The sequence below is a fragment of the Sparus aurata genome, chromosome 22 (assembly GCF_900880675.1).
Source record: "Sparus aurata chromosome 22, fSpaAur1.1, whole genome shotgun sequence".
NCBI classification, from domain to species: Eukaryota; Metazoa; Chordata; class Actinopteri; order Spariformes; family Sparidae; genus Sparus; species Sparus aurata.
Window position 1 is genome coordinate 17,242,374 of NC_044208.1, and position 18,841 is coordinate 17,261,214.

Here is an 18,841-nt window from a genome sequence, read left to right on the forward strand (position 1 = left end):
TGGAACACGCAAAAATGTAAATATTGTCATTGGGAGTTGCAAATTACAGGCAAGAAACGTTTGTTTGCTTTAACCGATTCTCTTTGACTTTGTCCATACATCAAGAATTACGTTTCTCTTTGAAGATGAACGCCGCTTTAAACCAACATCAGCTGTCTACTGCCGGCTGCACCATTCCCTTGCTTTGTCTCCAAACATTATTTCTATGCTTAATTTAAATGACACCAAAAGACACAGATACAGACGCAAAGATACAAGAATCTGCACTGGTTCATTCTACTTACAGTCCACTAACCAGTAAGGCGTAGAGATAATCATCTAACTACAAATCTGCATTGCTGCTGGCCTCATCCTTGAAAAAGTTCTCATTTGACTCATTCACATAACAAGATTCAGAGTCTACATATTCTTATTTAAGATATGACAAATGTTTATCTAAAAGCCCCAACAAAACTCCAAGGCACTCTCTTTTAAACTGATAAAATGCCTTTATTCTCATGGCATGATTACGTTGGACCTTAAAAACTCTCAACTCAAGCCTTCATCTGTGAGTGAAACATGAGGCAAAAGGCCCGTTTATAGTATATAAGTATTGGATACCAAGTGTTCATATTGCAGATGAGTCTTCTACTACTTTGCTGTAGAGAGTTTGATGGACATGTAGCACTTGAGGTGCAAAAAGGACTACATGAGTCTCTGTCAGCCAAACAGATCTGGACACACACAGACCAAGGGGACATCACACACTCCTTCACATAAAGGTTTCCTTGGTGGAGCCTCAGTCCACATCAGACCCACATACAGAGACCTTACTGGGGCCTCACATTGTCTGAAGGATACCTGATCCAGCATGTGTGTGTGTATGCATATGTGTGTGTTTGTAGTCCAGACAGCGTAATGGATGTGCCTCTCATACATCATCGCTAAGCACCTGCCAGCTCCTCCAGACCCCTCTGTTCTGCAGCTCTCATCCTGCGGATGGACAGATGAGGCTCGTCTTTTTTCCTTCTGCCGCTCTCACTTCCTTCCTCTCTCACATCCATAACACAACTACAGATGATGATATACTGACCTGCTTGAAGACTTCAGAATGAACTCTTTAGAGCTCATGAAGCCAAACTTACATAGTCCTTCTACAAGAAAGATGATTTTAGAGTACGGCTACAACAGGATCCGTATGAAAAGCGGAGGATTGTGGGATTAACCAAACCTAAACACTGGAATCCAGTTAAATGCTTAACTACTTAATATTCTATGTTCCATTTCATGAACTTCAGTGACACCACAAACTCAGGTGTGAGAAGCATTAAGAAAGTCGAGAGAACCTCCAGCTGAGTCTTGTGGGAATGTGGATGAGTCGTGGTTCCACATGGATGCCTTCCACGACCCCCACGCTCCATCTAACCCCTAAAGAACAACACAAGGAGATGAGCCTTTGAAAGTGGACACTGTGCTTTCACACTGATTGCCCTGGCCGGCCCCAAAAAAAGGCAGATCAGAAAGGTAGAGGGAAGAGGCCAGTTAAGACTTGGCTCACACGTCAACAGGCCACAACAAATTACAGCTCAGGTCGAAGGGCAAATGTCCCAGTGAGGAAGTCAAGCACGGTGTCAACACTGGGAATTCATTCAATGGTCCGGTCCAGTTTTTATTGGATTAAGGCATTCGGAATCAAGGATGACACTCTATTTCCTGGAAATTATTGTGTTTGTAATGAAACCGGATCAAAGACTAAAAGCTTCTTAAGAATGTGAATGTGAACTGTGTCTGGTCGAAGGGGCAACCGGACCCTCCCCAGCTGGAGCCGACACGCTGGAATTCCCAACCAGGATGCAGCGAGGTGGAAGTCTGTGGGAACCAGTGAATGTAACTGGATAACCAGTCGGACACCCTAAAAGGTTAGACAGTTCCCACACATGTGGATTCACTGATTATGATTGATTCACAATCAGCTTCATCTGAAAATACAGAAAACACTCCCTGTCGGCAGAATAAGACATTGCCATCGGACATTTTTTCTCACTTCTTTTAAAAACGTACGTAACATATTTATCACATCAACATTTCTACGATACATATTGTATCACGCTCAGAGTACATGAGACCCCACTGTTCAAGACCACTTCTACCGACAGAACGGGGTATTTTGGAAATTTTCCAGCCACGTTTGTGCCGGTAAATGCAGGTATTTTAAGCCCTAATATGATCTTTTCCTAACCCTAATTAAGTGGGCTTGTGCCTAATTTTTTTTACTTCATGTTGTCTAGTAAAAATGTCACTGAAGTGACCTCCCGGTCTACCTGCCTCTCTCTTTCTTCCTCCGCAGAGGGCTCTTTTAAGCCACTGTGCTACGCTGAAAACCTTCCTCTCTTACAAGGGAACCCACTGACAGACAGGCCCCCATTAGCCACAGCTTTGATTCCCTGACTGGGTGATTAGTAGATCAGGAGGGCCCGAAGAGAACCGGGGGGGACCAGAGTGTAAGAGGGCAGGGGGGACTTCAGAGACAGATAGAAACTTCTACAGACAAGAGGATGGAGACACACACATTTATTCTTTGTCCACCGGCTCTCCATGCTCACACGTGCACACACACACACACACACACACACACACACACACGCACACAGCATTTCTGTGCAGTTTAAAAGAACATTCCTCAGAGTCTGACCTCCCCTGGCTCTCATTAGCGGCTTTAACGCAGACAGACAGGCATACAACAGCCCTCTCTGTCACACATGCATAGATGGGAACAGGCATGAATAACCCCTGATACCTCTAACCTTTACCCTCAACCACCTCCAAGCCTGCGCACAGTAGGTCCACAGTCAGGAGGAGCTGTTGAGGGATAGGGAGGAGTTTCCTGGACACGTATTCTCACTCATGACTGATTACAGACCGAGGTCGTGTACAGAGAAAACCACAGGAAGAAAGCGCAAAGGGACGACTTTCCCCCTGGAATAGACCCATGGGTCTATCACCCACAGCTTCTGGAAGTTACTCACACCTGTTGTGTGTGTTGTTACGCTGCCCCGTACCAGCAGCATCTCTTCGCTGCTCAGCTCCTTTTGTCACATCAGTCATCCGTCGTACGTCTAACTTTCTGCCTGCTTGAAACCAGCATCGGCCTTTGGATTACGTCTTCCCCAGCGATCTGCTTGCACAGAATTAAAACTAAGGCCGCGGCATTACAATGACACCATCAAATACTTTGTGTGTTGTGACGGGTGCTGTTGAGTTTCACTTGTCACAGAGCCCTTATATTAAGATTAATGTAGGGTGAGTACATGCTGGTCACTTGAGGGAAACTTCTGATTCACACCCCTACACACACGCACACGCACACACACAAAAACAAACACACACACACACACAAACAGGCACAACACAATGCTTCTGCAGCAACCTTTCCCAGAATGTTCTTGCAGCGACTGTCCGTAACAATCCTCCAGGTATTCCACCCACGCACAGCTTTCCTGGAATTTCCAAGACAATGGGCTGGCAAACTTGTCAGAGGTCCTCACCTCCTCTTCTACTCTGACTCATTGGCGACACGTATCATTTCACGGGGAGGCTCAACTCATTGTTGTGGGATTAAAAGTCTTTGTGTGATAGAAAAGCGACTTTTTAGACGGCGTGGTGGGGTGTAATAAACCTGCACACACCGAGTGCTTCCTGTGAACGCCATTAATGAATTTGAAACCACTCTTCCACACCACACTTACTGTAAATGGTCTATTAGCTTTAAAGGGATTGAATTTTGCTGCACCAAGGTGAATTCCAGTATAACACACACCTATTTCCAGTCTTAAAAGAGGCACTGTGTAATTTTTGGAGAAGATATTCAAATTCAAAGGTAATAATAGAAAACATGTTTTCCATAACTGAATAACAAACTCTTCTCAGAGAAAAATAAGGTCCCCAGAAGCCTGTTTGAAGCTAAATAGGTGGCAGGGTCCGCCACATATAAACAAAGTAGAGGCCAAACAGAGAGTTTGCTTTTTAAGTTTGTTTAGGTATAAAAAAAAAATCTCTTCTGGTTAAAATGTCTTCCCCAAAACTACATAGTGCACCTTTAAAGTGCCACGCACAAACATCCTAGCACAGACATGCACATGCACATATTTCCAGATTTGTTTGTAAGCTGATAGGAGGTTATTTCTAGAGTCGCCGACTAAAACAGTCAACCCTTCGCACGCGTGTTAAAACTGACAACATGTTACTCCATCTGAATTCCAGTTGGTGGTGGCCCATAGCTCGCACCCCTGCATGGAACTGTTGTGGAAAGCATATACAGGGCGAAGCTGGAATATAAACATCAGGGATGCTTGTTTTTCACCACCACAGAGAATTAAATCGCTAAAGTCTGTCACCTACTTTGACAGCTGGACTGTGCTTACTCTTCTGGACACGTTTCAACACACACAACTTCACAGAATGGTATCTAATCTGCAAATCGACCAAAACAACACTGACATCCTGCAGCCTATCTGCACCGCATGCATCAAAGTCAGACAGAAACGCAGATAGTGTTACAGTGAAGCAGCCTGTCCCCTAACAACTGGAGCACGTTTCCAAAAGCCGAATGTTAAATTTGAACTGCAGCTGTGCGCGCTCGAGATCATATGAGACCAGCCGCTCGATTACCGCTTATGGTTTAAAACATCTTCAGAGCACATACTCAAAAGTGAAAGCACGGCGGCCTTCAAAAAAAAAAAAAAAAAAAAAAGAGAGGGAAAGAAAAAGCAGTCCGAGACCCTTGCATGCCAAGCGTGGGGGGCTATTTAGATGTCAAGAGGTGTGTGTGATGGTAATGGGGCAGATGAGAGAGGAGGGCTGAGGCAGGCCCCCTTCTCTTTGAGGATTCTCCATCGCCGCCGAGACCTGTCCAACTCCACCACTCCCACCCCACCCCAAAACCAAGGAATAGACGAGATCAAAGGGGGCTTACTTTTGCGTGCACATGCCTGTGTATGCACTTGTTTTGGTCTGAAATGCTTTTCAAGGGCTTTCGGATTCAACAAGCAGCCAGATAGCTGCTCTCTGTGGTAGCAAGTAGTCTGCAAAATTCACAAGCTTAACACAAGGGACCAAGGCAGTGTATCTGTCATTATGCAACGCAGGGCTGCAAAACAACATGAAAGTTCTTTCAAAGTACACAAACAAACTATATATAAAGACAAATTTAGAGGAGAAGAAAAGAAAAGAAAATGTTTACATCCAGAAAATAATTCTGTAGTGCATTTCTTTTTGAATTTGTGTCAAATGTAAATAGCAGTAACACGTGTTGGTAATGGTTTTGATCTTCGCATTGCAAGCCATCTCCCGCAGACTGTCTAACTTGCAAAATACATTTATTTGTGATGTTTCTGTACCTTATGGAAGAGGATGAGGGGCCACTGTTCTGATTTTTACTTTCTCGATCTTCAATTCTGAGATTAAAGTCAGAATTATGAGTTTAAAGTCAGGATTTTGAGAAAAGAAAGTCTGAAGAGTAAAAACAGTGGCTCAATCCTCTTTCGTAGTTCTAGACCTTCATGGGAAATGCAAATACATTTCAATAATAGCCCTTTATCATGCATTTGCATTTGCTTGATGAAGTTCTGGCACTGTAACATTACAAATAAATGTACCTTTAGAAGTATTTCTCTATTTATCCTGACATCTGTTTGACGTCTGAGACACACTCTCCATCAACTTTGATCATGTTTTGAGCACCAATGCTTTTTTCAGTCTCCAGGGTCTGTGGACCGTAAAAGCACCTCCGGATGATGGCTGGTTTTCAACAAGCTACAAAGAAAAACCTACGTCTATATCTGGGTTTTTCCTACAATTATAAGGCCCGGGCGCAGCACGCAAAGCCATTATGGGCACCACGTAAGCCAAATAAATGTCACATCAACGTGGAGAGCATCAAAACAAAAACTAAACAAGTTTTTATCATCAAGCTTTGTGTGTGTTGTTGATGACATGCTCTAGCTTTTCAAACATTCTGTAGACAGATATATTTATTGTCCAAATTATGTGAAATTGAATATTTTTTATGAGGAGGATCCCCGCATCCCCTCCAAATACATATACGTAAATCTTCCACAAACAAGGCAGGTGTTTTTGGCAGCTGGCTGGTGCTGCATACCCTACATAATAAATCAGAACTAGAAGATGTAAGGAGATCATTTGCAGAGAAAACTTTAGATAATAAATAGTGTACAAGCAACTCCCCGCTACTGTAGTGTCTTGTAATGTCTGACTCTAGGTGAATTTCATCCGGGCAGGTGAAGGCGGCTGTGTGAGTTCAGCCGTTGATCTCTCACCTCAGGCAGCGTCGGGGTTGCCAGGCCGGTGCGGTTAAGGAGATTACTATAACCTGCCTTGTTGGCACCTTCAAACACACATTTAAAGGAGACGTAACATCAAAATAGGCTCAAAACAAACTTGTGCGTAATGCTGCAGCCAAGCCCGAGATTATTCAGACATGCAGGGCCGCGCATACACACACACATACACACACACACAGGCGAGGCACTGCACCAGCTCGGACGTGAGGGCAAAAAGAGGGAGAAAAGCATTTAAAAATAATTAACGGTGTGTGTCTAAGCTGTCACTCAACACACCCTCACTTCCTGCTCCTGGTGACATGGAAGCCACATGAAAGACAGAGCTGACAGGGGAAATCCCACTAGGGCACCGCTAGACTGTCTGGAACAGCCTGAGGAGGTGTTTGTGGGTGGGTGAAGTGTCTTTAAACATATGTGTGTGTGTGTGTGCGCATGTATGTTTGTGTGACAGAGAGACAGAAACGCATGCTGTACAGTATGTGAACAGGAACAACGAGGCGTTTGAGTGTCCAGTGGATGTAAACACATGCGAGGTCAACATGTGATTTGACAGTAAACACCACTGCTCCTCCGCTCTAATCTGCTCTTTGTATAACTGTAACAGTAGAGTCAATATTCCCTCAATACAGTGAGAGCTCAGCTACTGTATTTAATCCTGAGTCTGAAACCAGATATCAGGCCGGCCCCGTCTCACCCACTACACCTACCCGTCGCACATTCCTGGTCCACCTGCATGCGTAGGACTGGCTAAGGTTGCTTTCAAAGCCCCTCGATGCTCATATAGAACACAATAACACACACAGACGCATACACACTCGCACAATGCCTTCTTTATATCTGTCTCTGATTACCCGCTGACTGACGCCTGTGTCAGCCTCTCGACCCCGTCCTGTCACCTCTGTCATAAAGAAGGTACATAGGGCATGTCTGCAGTGCATTGTTCCTTCGCAACATTAAACAGGCGGACACACCAGCTAACTTAAACCTGCCCGGGCTACTCATTTACAAGTGCAAACCTCACCATCCATTATCTCCTATACATTAACGAAACAAAGGCAGCGCAGGCTATAGCGGAATAAATGAGCCGCCCGGGCCAACACTGTAGCTAATGCTTGTTATAGATCCCAAGCTTAGAGTCATTAACATTCCCCTACACAAGGATTGAGTACATCTGGATATCCCATGCACTCGCACATGCACACACACTCACACTCACATACTTAGAGGGAACTCAATCCCGTCCCTTTTTCTACGGGCCAAACTCTTTGGATGACGGAGACACCTGATCTACATTCCACCCCAATTCCCCTGGCAATGTGTGTTTGTATGCGTCCACCCGAGCTCGAGTGGCTTTATATATCTCAGCATGCTTTCCTAACAGAATAAAGAAAAAAAAAGACGTATGAAAGATATGATTCTGAAAGTAAAATAATGAGGGGTGTGGATGGTAATTTCACCATTTCATTTTGTTGAGAGTTTGTAGTTCTCTTCCAGAGAAGTGCCGACGTATAAAACTCATTTACAGAAATGTTTCATTTCGCCCGTCTGCTGGTTGCATCATGACGCCTGGAAGGTTTTTGAGAAGACAAATCTTGCCAAAAAGAAGAAAATAAAAAAGCCCAGGGTGACCTGCAGTTCCACTCTCCAAAATCATTAATATGTAAATGAGCGTAAGCAGAACAAGGAGACTCAGTTTAACATCATGCAAACGCAAGCAGACGTGATTTGCATTCCCAGTTGGTGTTTTTATATAGGAAATGTCAATTCCTTTCCTGAACTCAGACTGACCCCAAAACTGATGCTATGAGTGAATGATGATAATGTAAAACACTACTCTAGGGTATGTTAATGTGATAATCACCACTTGTCAACTCTCTGAAGAGAATGATCAGTTGAGGGGTTTACAAAACAGCACCCTTGCAGGGCTTGACGCTAAGCTTCCAAGTAGCACTGTGCTACCATGCTGAAAAATTTAGTAGCACACAACATTTTCTAGTAGCACAATGAAAATTCTGCAATTTTGGTAAAAACGTCATTTTCAAACAAATAAAGTACTTATTTAGCCTAATCCTAACCCTGTAGACTAATTTTAATGTTATAACTGGCTCTTTTAAACTGGAAGAATGTCCCTGCTCCAGCGGTCAACATAGTCTGGTCTCTTGACCCGCTTGGAACTAAGCCACCTCTCTACGGCTGGACTTGGGTCATAGCTCTCCAGTGGAGGCCCCTTGAGGACACGGCCAGGCTGCTTCGTGTGGAGGTCTTAAAGCTTCACAGCTACAGTGCCCCGGCTGCCTCCCAGTGTCCAACATAACATTTTTTTCTTACTGGCCCGCTTGGCCAGTAGATTCGAGTTTTACTGGCCCCATGTGTAATTATAGTGGCCCAGCCACGAAAAGAATTAAAATAACTGTTTTTCTGGAAAAAAAAAAAGAAAAAAAAAGACTTGTTTATAAACTGAAATTGTTCCCATTTAATTGTTTGGAGAGTCTGTCCCTGCAAAATCAGTATGATCTGGCAGTGGTGGCAAAAAGTAAAAGGGGTTTGCGTTATAACACGTATTACAATTTCAAAATTGAAATTACAACATATTTAATATTTTGAGATGCATCATTTCTCTCACTCCTATTGTGAGAAGAATTATGTTATCATTTTTCAGGTGATTGATTTTCTGAAAGCACTGTACAAACAGTACCATTAATTATCCCAAAGTGGAGGGATCAGTATACCTGGATCATTTTTTAAAGTCACCTATAATAACCACACCCTGACATGTAAATGTGACATCTGTCTTGATTCATTTAATTTAACTTAAAATATGGAAAACTGACTGCATAATATATGAATCAGAAACAGAAATGCTTTACAGCAGTTCCCATTCAAAGTCAAGAATATGCATAATAATAATAATAATAATAATAATAAACTATATATATGCTTGTCTTGCGAGTCTAATTTATTTTGAAAAAACATCAAGGAAGAAGACGTGACCACTGACACTGCACGTTTTTCTTTTTCGCCTTTTTCACGTGTTGTGCCCAGAAGGATGCCAGAGAATTCACAGAGAAGCTGGAGAAGTTTGTGACATTTTCATCCCGGATTTTTGTGAGGAGGGAATTAAACGCCTGTCCCAAATAAACGCCTGGTCTGTTAAGTGATTGAAACAAATAAACGCCAGGCTATTATTGGGTATTTTGCGGTAGTTCCCGCATCATCAGTACGAGCTGAACAATAAAATCTAACACAGCAAGAGAGGCAGGACTTAAGGCAGAACAGCCAATCATCAGCCGGTCAGTCCCAAAGCCGGTGTCATGTTTGAAGCAGCAACAGGAGAGGGAGGGGGAGAGGAGGCAGCTGCAGCGAGCGCAGACACAGAGCGGCCGGAGAAACTGAGCGGCTGTAGTGAGGCGTTTGTGCAAAACTGCGGATAAACGGCAGAAAAAATGTGGGTGTTTACTGCTCAGTGCTCACGTAAACAGCAAAACGGTGCATGTACTACAGTTTTGTCGGAGTCGCACTGATGCGACTGAATGTAATTTTCTATTCGCACTGGAAATAATCAACTCGCAAATGCGAGCAAAACAGTCGCACTGTCGAGCCCTGCCTTGGTAGGAAAACAGCGACTTTTTTTTTTTTTACCTCAAAATAAGTTTCAAAATCATGTTAATGGTTAGGGTTAGGGTTAATAGGATGTTGTAATAGGATGAATTGTGTCTCAGGCACTCCGTCACCCCCCATCACTATTATCTACACTTTGTAACTTCAGTGAGAGGGTAGGATCACAGCGATCCTGACATGTTTACAACACACACGTTTTCATTGTTATGACATGATGAGTTCTGTTTGTAGTTAGCACCTACATAACCTACATAACATGAAAACATAACATTGCTTTTGGTTCATTACTAAGTTAGTGTGTAACATCCTTACTAAGTCCTTAGATACGTAGACTAGGTGGTATTTATCAAATTTGCTTGGTCTACTGGACAGTAGCTAGTAAGTTAGTCCAGTAACTGCTAGCTCTCTACTACCTATCGCTACTAGCAAACTTGCAATTTCCTAAATCAAGCAGTACCAATACAATGCAAAATGTTTTAGCTTGTTAAGAAAGTCATAATCTTTAACACTGTTGCTAGAAAAAACTGGTGCACCATAAAATCGAAAAGCAATCAACTGTTTGAACAAGACGTGACTGTAGCATCAAGTTTTACATGAACAAGCAATTTGTTAAACTTGGTGGCCAATTCTTTGTAAATTTAGCTATGACTTTCTTTTATTGACATGGGACATGGAGAACCACAGTACATGTAGTAATCAGACAGTTTAGAATGAGCAGGAAATCGGACAGTGCTAACCTAACTGCTATTTAGTCATTTAGCAATTATAGCTTTTGTCAATTTCAGGAAAATTGTAATATAATTTGTAATTGATAATAAGTCCTATTACAATCTACTGTAAGGTCTGAAAATGTAAACCATGTTTTATGTTACCCACTCCTTTTAAATCTTCAGCCTGAATGGGGTCAATAGCAAATGCTTATCTGTCAGTTAGCTCTCTCAGTTAGCTACAACAGCTATACTGGACAGGTCAAATGTCAATGTAAATATTTGCTGACTCGTCATGTCAACATAAGAACCTCTTTGTGTGGTCCAACCCCTTGTAATTAAAAAAGGACAAACCTTCACTTAAACTTAATCTTAGACTGAGTTATTGCATCTTGTGGATCGAGGCCAATCAGCTGCCCTGCTCCCACCGGTGTGAGAGTGAGAGGGTGGCTCACCTACTGACGGGGCCCTCCTGTGGTGCAGGGGACACTCCAGGGTACCCTGTTGAGTTCGGCCAAACATGGCGGAGTAAACGGCGATCTGCATGCCCCGTTTGCAGCTCAGCCTCATCCTCTCCTCCTCGCAGACCACCTTACTCTTATACTCGTCTGGAGATAGAGGGAGAGAAAGGGTACAAAATGTTACAAAGACAAACTTTTTGTTATATTCTTTACTTCATTAAACCTCCACACAACAGCTTTAAAATGCACGGCAAAACAAGGCTTTGTTCAGTGTAAACAGGCAGAAACAGAGGCAGAGCGTCTCGATGGACATGCAGAGCCATGCAGAGACATTCCTCACACACATCCAGCCACAGTGACCTGTGACAGCCAGAGCAGCTCCACTGGCCGGCAAATAAAAACACAACAGCAGCCGTTCCTCCGTCCATGTGGGGAGTGGAACAGGAATGCAGAAAGAAGAGATCGGAAAAGAGCCAAGGAAAAAAAAAAGGGGGGCAGGACTGGTTTGTTATATCCCTCGTTGATGGATTCACTCTTGTTCGCTCTCGCTCCCTCCCTTTCTCCTTCACTTCCTCCATCCTCCATCCACCTCTCCTTTCAGAGGCAGTGACACCTGCCCGTTGCACCTCACTAACACCCCATGCGGCCTTTCTCTCCCCCCCCCCCCCAAGAAGTCATTGGTTAAGTGACAGTGAACAAAGAGCTGTTGATTGGCCCCGGGGTCCAGAGGAGAAAGAAAAAGTGGGGAGGGCAGGCGGATCAGTGGATTAATGCCCACTTCTGGTCACTCTAGTGTGAACCGCTGCACAGCTCAGTGCGGCTCGGCTCAGCACAGCACTGAGACATGAATGGAGACTAGAATCTGGGTGGGATTACTGCACTGTTGTGGCTCCCCTCTGGAGTGATACTCTTGGCTTCCTGGCTCACAGTGAGAGTGGAAGGAATGGGATAAAGGAAGGGAGGCACGCAGCACGTTTTTTTTTGCTTTTAAATGAAGCAGGGAAGTTGGCAGATGCAGGAAAGACTCTTGTAGATACTTAGACGCTTAATCCAGTGTAGAATTTATAGTCAATTTAGATGATTAAAGACATTTGTCCAGTGACAAATAAACTAAATACCTTTTCCAATTTGGCCAGCAAAATTCAGTATTTTTCTTATTGTGAACAAATAAAAAAAAAGCCATATAATAAAATAAAACACCAAATGTAAATGAATTGATCTTTTTAACGAGTATTGTCTTTGCAACCAAAAGCCTGACACGTCCTTTTATTCCACTGTGGCCCCATAAAAATTATGAAATCATCAACAATAATACAAAAACAATATCTGTGAGGCACATTTGTTGCATTGCAGGTGACAGGTGTCTTTATTATGACAAACATGGGCACACGTATTGCACCCAACGTGTATCCATCCACGGCTGAAAATAGTCCCAAACACACACGTAATTTACTCCAATTTCAGTCACAATTGTCAAAAACTACAATTCCCAGCTGCCTCAAGAAATGACTGAGCCTTTTTAGTACAAAATTTGTGACCCGATAATAATCTTCAGTCAGAACCATGTCGGGTTTATGACTTGAGTGCCACTGACAGGGCGAGAAGGTCGAAAAGTTAATTTGGTCTTTAAATGGGATTGAAGAAAAACATGCAGGTAATAGACACATATTTTGGTATAAAATTAATTTAAAGCATCATTATGTAACTGTTTTACCTTAAAAAAAGAAGCTTTAAAATCATTTGGATGGTGCATCAGCTTGTAATAGGGTCCCATGTCCTCCAGCTGCTCTGCCACAACTCTATTAATTTATATTAATTTGGACAGATAGCTTTCTTGCTGCTAACGTAACCGCTCACTATGCTAACTGTAGCTGCAGTTAGCCAGTTAGCCCCTGTGACATTACATCTGATTATACTGTCACAGGAACCTGGGATTTGTATTGACAACCCTGGTGTTGTGTGGGTGCTGAATTATACAAAATACACAAATCTACATAGTGTTGCTTTGAATTCATTATCAGAAACATGGAAATGAATTCTGATATTTATCAAAGCTTTCTAACAGTACAAGCTCTGTCCAGCTTCAGTGCATTACAGCTTTGTAAAGGGGAAAGATCAGCACCTGATGTTTTTTCCATGGATTATTCTCTTCAAAGACACATGACGTAGATCTACAAATGCTCTGTGTGCTGTATACACCCACAGTACATATATATTTTATAGAGATGGACATTTTCAGTGGAAATCAACCCTCCATGTGATGGTCACTGGTGACCCCACCTGTTATATTTCAGACTGAATATGGAGGTGTGTGAGAAAAGAGGGGAAAAAACAGAGTCCCAGTTCAGAGGAGAACAGAAAATGTGTGTCACTGTCAGGATCTGAGGTGATGAGGGACTTACTAGGTCTGCATTTGTACCAGACAATGAGGTATTTACTGCTGCCAGGACACTGGTCTGTCCCAAACACGCGGCTGTTGACAAGGACTTGACAGCTCCTTCTGTCTTGGCACTCGTCCAGCATTTTCTAAAGAGGGAAAGAGTGACAGAGAGCGGGAGAAGACCAAAGAAAGGTTTAGAGGGAGCACAATAAGCCAACGATGGTGAGACGAGCAGCAGGCAAAACCTAAAACCACTTCAAACAGGCTGCTTATGGCCATGGGAATATGGAGGAGAGGAGCAGGTAAGAGAATAAAGAGGACGGGAGAAAGAAATCTGTGGAAAAAGCTCCACTCCACTCATTTCCTGGCATCTTTTGGCTTCTCTAGTTTCATCATCTTTCCCCGGCTGTAACCCAGGTGAGCACATTCCAACACAATCCCACTTGCTGGAGGAATGACTGAATAGATTCTGTTCAGAGCCTCCCCCCTGAATTTAACATGAAAGGAGCAGCATTTGTTACAGCAGGTCATGGAACGTGAAGGGGGGAATACGGGATGTTAGTGTATTCCTCCTCCCCCCCAATACACATTGAATACATATGTAAGTCCTCAGTCTCAAAGATTTAAGGATTAATGAATGTAAAGGGCTGACAAAGACAAGCTGCTTCTGTAAATACTCACAGGAGCAAAAATAGTCCCCAACAAATACACAAATTACTCCTTTATGATAGGGCTGCACGATTCTGGAAAAAATGAGAGTCTCCAAGATGAGAGGGCATCCTTTAATCCCTCATGTTGTGCAGTGTTTATTGGGGCCGTATCCTTGGCTAGGTGATATGTGATAGCTGCTGTGGTCAGCTTTCTAAAACGGAGGCGTAATATTCTTCCTTTTCCAAAAGTCGCCTCTGGGGTCGGCGTAAACAAGTGACGTGACGTGAAGCCCGAAGTTGGCCTGTGAACAATTGACAACGAATTTGTCTTCAAAATAAGAGCTTTACATTGCACCCCATTGGAGTTTAGAACTGGGTTCTTAGCAGGGGGCTTTTAATTTGAAAGTAGCGACCGTTCCTAGCTTGCGCTACAACAACAAGCTAGAGATCCAGGAGTCGTTAGCATCTCCCAGATCTCAGCGGCTGTCCAGTTGCCCATCTAGCAGGCGAGGTGGAAATAAGTGTACCCTCCGAGGCGGCAAATCGGCGGACCAACACAGACCCTCAATTTGCCGCCCTCCGTCTAAAACCGCGGACCTAGCCGCCAAAAGGACGGGCAGATTGGCGGCTTGCTGCCCTGTCTATAAACGGCTTCTCACTCTCACTCCTTCCAAACACTCAACTGCAGGTGGGCTTCCTCCACTGAATCAAGTGCTATGTTTGGGGGCGCTTCAAAAAATCCGGGAGGAAAATAGGACCATTTGCTTGTGATTCAGATCGAGATATAAAATGCTTCAGAATCGCCATGTGTGGAAATGAGATCACGTGTATGTGTGAATCGAGATCGCGATTTTCTAACGATTTTTCGTGCAGCCCTACTTTATGACTAACTTTGGCTGAAAAGTACAGTATCTAGCTGTTTTAGGAAAATACTTGAAAATATACATTCTTAAGTGGTGTCCCAATTTCAATTCTGAATAAAAAATTGGTTGAAATGAGCAATCAATATAAATTATTGAAATCAAAAGCAGGATCGGCAGCAACTCTCCCAGTGTTCTTTTTCTCTCTAACTTCGCCTTCTTGCACAAGTCTGCCTTGTTTTGTAGATACGGAAACTCAACTTTTCGTTGTACTGTAACCTTTGTGTGGTATCCTACATTCCATAAAAATGGCAGTCATATCCAACTTGACACCATGTTTGTTCTTAAAGAAGAATCTGAAAATGTAAATGACAGGTGTTGAGTTGAATCGTGACCTTCAAAAATCGAGAGTCTAATTGAATCGAGAGTTGCGACACCCCTGATATTCCTGACTTGTGAGGATTTACATTTCCAGTTAGAAAGAACGGACTTTTGGTGCCAAAGACAGGGTAGAAGTTGTAAAACATGGGTGGTTATGGTCTTTCCGTGGGACTTTTTGACATGAATATATAGAATAAATCAGGCCTAACATGTTAAGTTATCATAGCTGTTGTTTTTATTATTTTCTTATAAAATGTTCATGTTTATTTTTAAACAGAGCACCGACTTCATTTCAAGCAGCAAAGGTGGAGAGTAACATCCTTTTTCATGGATTTATCTGAGTTTAAAACAACTATATCATCTATTGCTAGATTTCACTGTGGATATCGTTGTATGCCATATCAGTAGACATTGCCTAACCCTCTTCAAAATAACCAGGGATACATAGATCTCTATATCACTTCTCGTCAAAGAAACAAAACCGCTCGCTGCATGATGGAAAAGATCCAACCTTCACATTCCAGCAGACTTCACACTGAGAATCTATTAAAAGTACGGCTGAGTGCTTCGTCTAGATTTTCAGTGCGAGGATTACTCGGATAAGTGGAACAATTAGTCAATAAACTAATTGGTTAATTGACAGATAAGTAATCTACACCAGTATTTATGATTGTTTCAAAGTTGTTTATCATGTAAAAATGCTGAACATTTGCAAGTTACAGCTGACAAAACTGTTGGTGGAACAAAAAAATCTTTACATTAAGAGACAAAAAAAAAAGAAATTGCCTTTGCTGGCTAACTTTTGACGTAAACCTTTTGATATGGAGACATTCATACCATGATGAAAACAAACCAGGGGTCATGGACAGGTGGTACAATGGGATTCTTCAGGGTTGGACTAATGTGGGTGGCGCAGCAGTCAGTCATTCTCTCACTTCAGCACAATGCACTCTCTGTGTCTGTGCATTCATGGCTGTCCTGTCTATTATGGAAACGAAGGGTGTCCGACGCTAGAAGGCAGGGGCACTAAGAATAAACCAAACAAGCGCATGAATGCCGAACAGGATGTGTTTGTGTGTGTTTGTATTGGTGCTGCGAAGTGGGGGTTCTGGTCCAGCCGCATCCCAATTTAGGAAAAGGATGCTAAGGCAAGGACCCCATGAAATCGCTTTGTGTCACGGGGGAACATACGAGCCAGCTTCCTCTTTAGAGAGTGTAATTTGCCAGAAAACATCCTCACAAAGCATTACATAATCAGTGGTGGTCCTCCAAAATGTAACCCTTGGCCAGTTTGACCATTTTACAGGACACTTGCTCTGAGGAGGATCTGCTGCCCAAGAAGAGTGGACTAACAGAGGGAAGAAAAAGAGATTCAGTGGCTCTGGGAGATACTGGGGATGAAATGTACTGACCTCTGAGTTAGTGCTGGCAAACAGTAAATACAAAATAATCACTAAACAATTATTTTCTGATACAACACACTATCAAGAATATGTGTCGTTGGTTTACCTGTAGTGCAGTGGACACGGAACAATATCGATCATCCTCCCGAGGGTTATAAGAACTCAGGAGGGCCTGGTAGGTCTGAGGGCACTGCTGGGGGTCCAAGGCACCTCTCCTTCCATAGAAAGCCGACTGGACGGTGATGGTGGTGCGGGGTGGGCAGTGAACAGACAAGAAGTCTCCGTCACAGGCCTGCTCGGTGTAGTTCCTCAACACTTTGGACAGGTAACCTGTAGGACAGCAATGCAGCCTTTACTTTGGATACCGAAAGTGCAAAACGTTAAAGATGTCTTGATGTTGCAGCTCTGTAGCATAATTTGCATTATGTGTGCAGCACAAGCGTCCTTTAAGACAGTATTTAAGAATTGGCCACCTGTCAAACTCCTACACCAGACAAATACGGGGCAAAAAACTGCTGCTAACGGTAGGTGCCTTAGCTTGTTAGCTCAGGTAGCCATGCAGCTAGTGGTTTGGACAGGGAGCTTGGGGAGTGGGTCAGGGTTAGGGTTTACACTGCTAACACAGGACCAGGACGGAAGGTGGTTTGCATGCTAACTTCAGGAGCTATTTCTGAAACACAATACAAAGACATCATCATGTCAAAACTGCTATTTATTCAAATTCTTCGGATGATTTGAATTGATACATTTTTGAATGTTCTCAACTAAAAGTCTTATACCGTACATTTCCCCTTTAATTTCACTGCACTGCAAATATTGAAGAGGAACATCCTTGCTAACCAGATTAAATCCCGCTACCTCTGTTTTGCATTGTCCAAGCTAATGTTTTTTTAATGCTAACATCATAAACAAAGAGGGTTGCTAGCATGCCAGAGATCCTTGTTTCTTCAATAATAGAGTGTTTCCATGAACATATGGTAGTGCTGCATATAAGCAAGCCCTGACAGATCACTTCTTACATCTAAAGGACGCCTCCAGGCCGTGAATACCACAACAACACAGGGAGGGTAAAGCTTTAGCTTATTTAGCTGTTAGCGTCAGCCCTCTGGTCATGGCTGAAGACCATATTCCTGTGTTTGATATTAAAAAATACCTGCCATGGAAGAATTTTAAAGCCTGATATTATTGCACTTTTCATACAAGGATACAGGTTATACATACCGACTGTACTTTACTGGATTTTTCCAGCAACAGAGTTTTGAGGGTATTTTGAGGCATTGCTAGCAAAAAATGCTACTAGGTGAGCTGCGATGGTCACCTTATTTATCTGTAAACTGAAGTAAACATTTTAAAGCCTTGAGTTTCTGGCAAGTGATGAACTGTCCATCTTCATTGAAGCTTTTATGTGCCACTCTTCATTTCTATTAGCACACTACTTCTTCGCTAGTAACCATGTTAACTTGCACCAAAACAACCAGCTACTATGAAGACTGTGAATGGGAACATTACATAAACCGTTTAATGGAACAAGCACCGCGTGAACTTTCATTTCACCTCGGAGGCTGCTTCAAATCAAATAAAAGCCCTCATTCTTTTAAAAACGCTTGAGTCTCACGGCTAACTCCTCTTTCCCATTAGGAGTCTTTGAGAGCTGCCAGTCAGGCTGTCAGTCACACAGGACAACTGAAGCCATCACAAAAGCCACCATTAACATTCCAGCCTGTGAGAAGGAAAGAGCAGATAAAGGAGAGTTGATCCCCAGCCACTGTCATATAATGTCTTATCTGGGACCATTTTGCCTACGTACTCGTGGCTGAAGAGCAGAAATAAACCCTCTCATAGTCTCTGAAGTCGGCTGGAATCACTGAATTGATAAACCTAACTTGGCTCGAAGGCAAGACGGTTGAAAACGTATAAAGCCTGGCATATGGAAGATCAAGTGTGGCTCACCATTCTGCGACTCACTGTGAGGTTCAGTGTCAAAGTAAGACAAAATAATCACATCTGAGTCTCAAAGTTTAAAAGACTACTATTTTGTACTTA

At 43.0% G+C, this 18,841-nt stretch overlaps 1 protein-coding gene across 4 annotated transcripts in view; it reads right to left on the minus strand.

The window, feature by feature from the left end:
• Positions 1–18,841, minus strand: part of eva1aa (eva-1 homolog A, regulator of programmed cell death a) — a 91,638-nt gene that overhangs the window by 51,296 nt on the left and 21,501 nt on the right. For all 4 annotated transcript variants that reach the window (XM_030404780.1, XM_030404781.1, XM_030404779.1 and 1 more), the window contains 3 exons: positions 16,905–17,128; positions 13,527–13,650; positions 11,119–11,271 (listed from right to left, as the gene is read on the minus strand). In XM_030404780.1, coding sequence (XP_030260640.1) covers positions 11,119–11,271; positions 13,527–13,650; positions 16,905–17,128 — 501 coding nt within the window. The remainder of the gene's footprint in view (positions 1–11,118; positions 11,272–13,526; positions 13,651–16,904; positions 17,129–18,841) is intronic.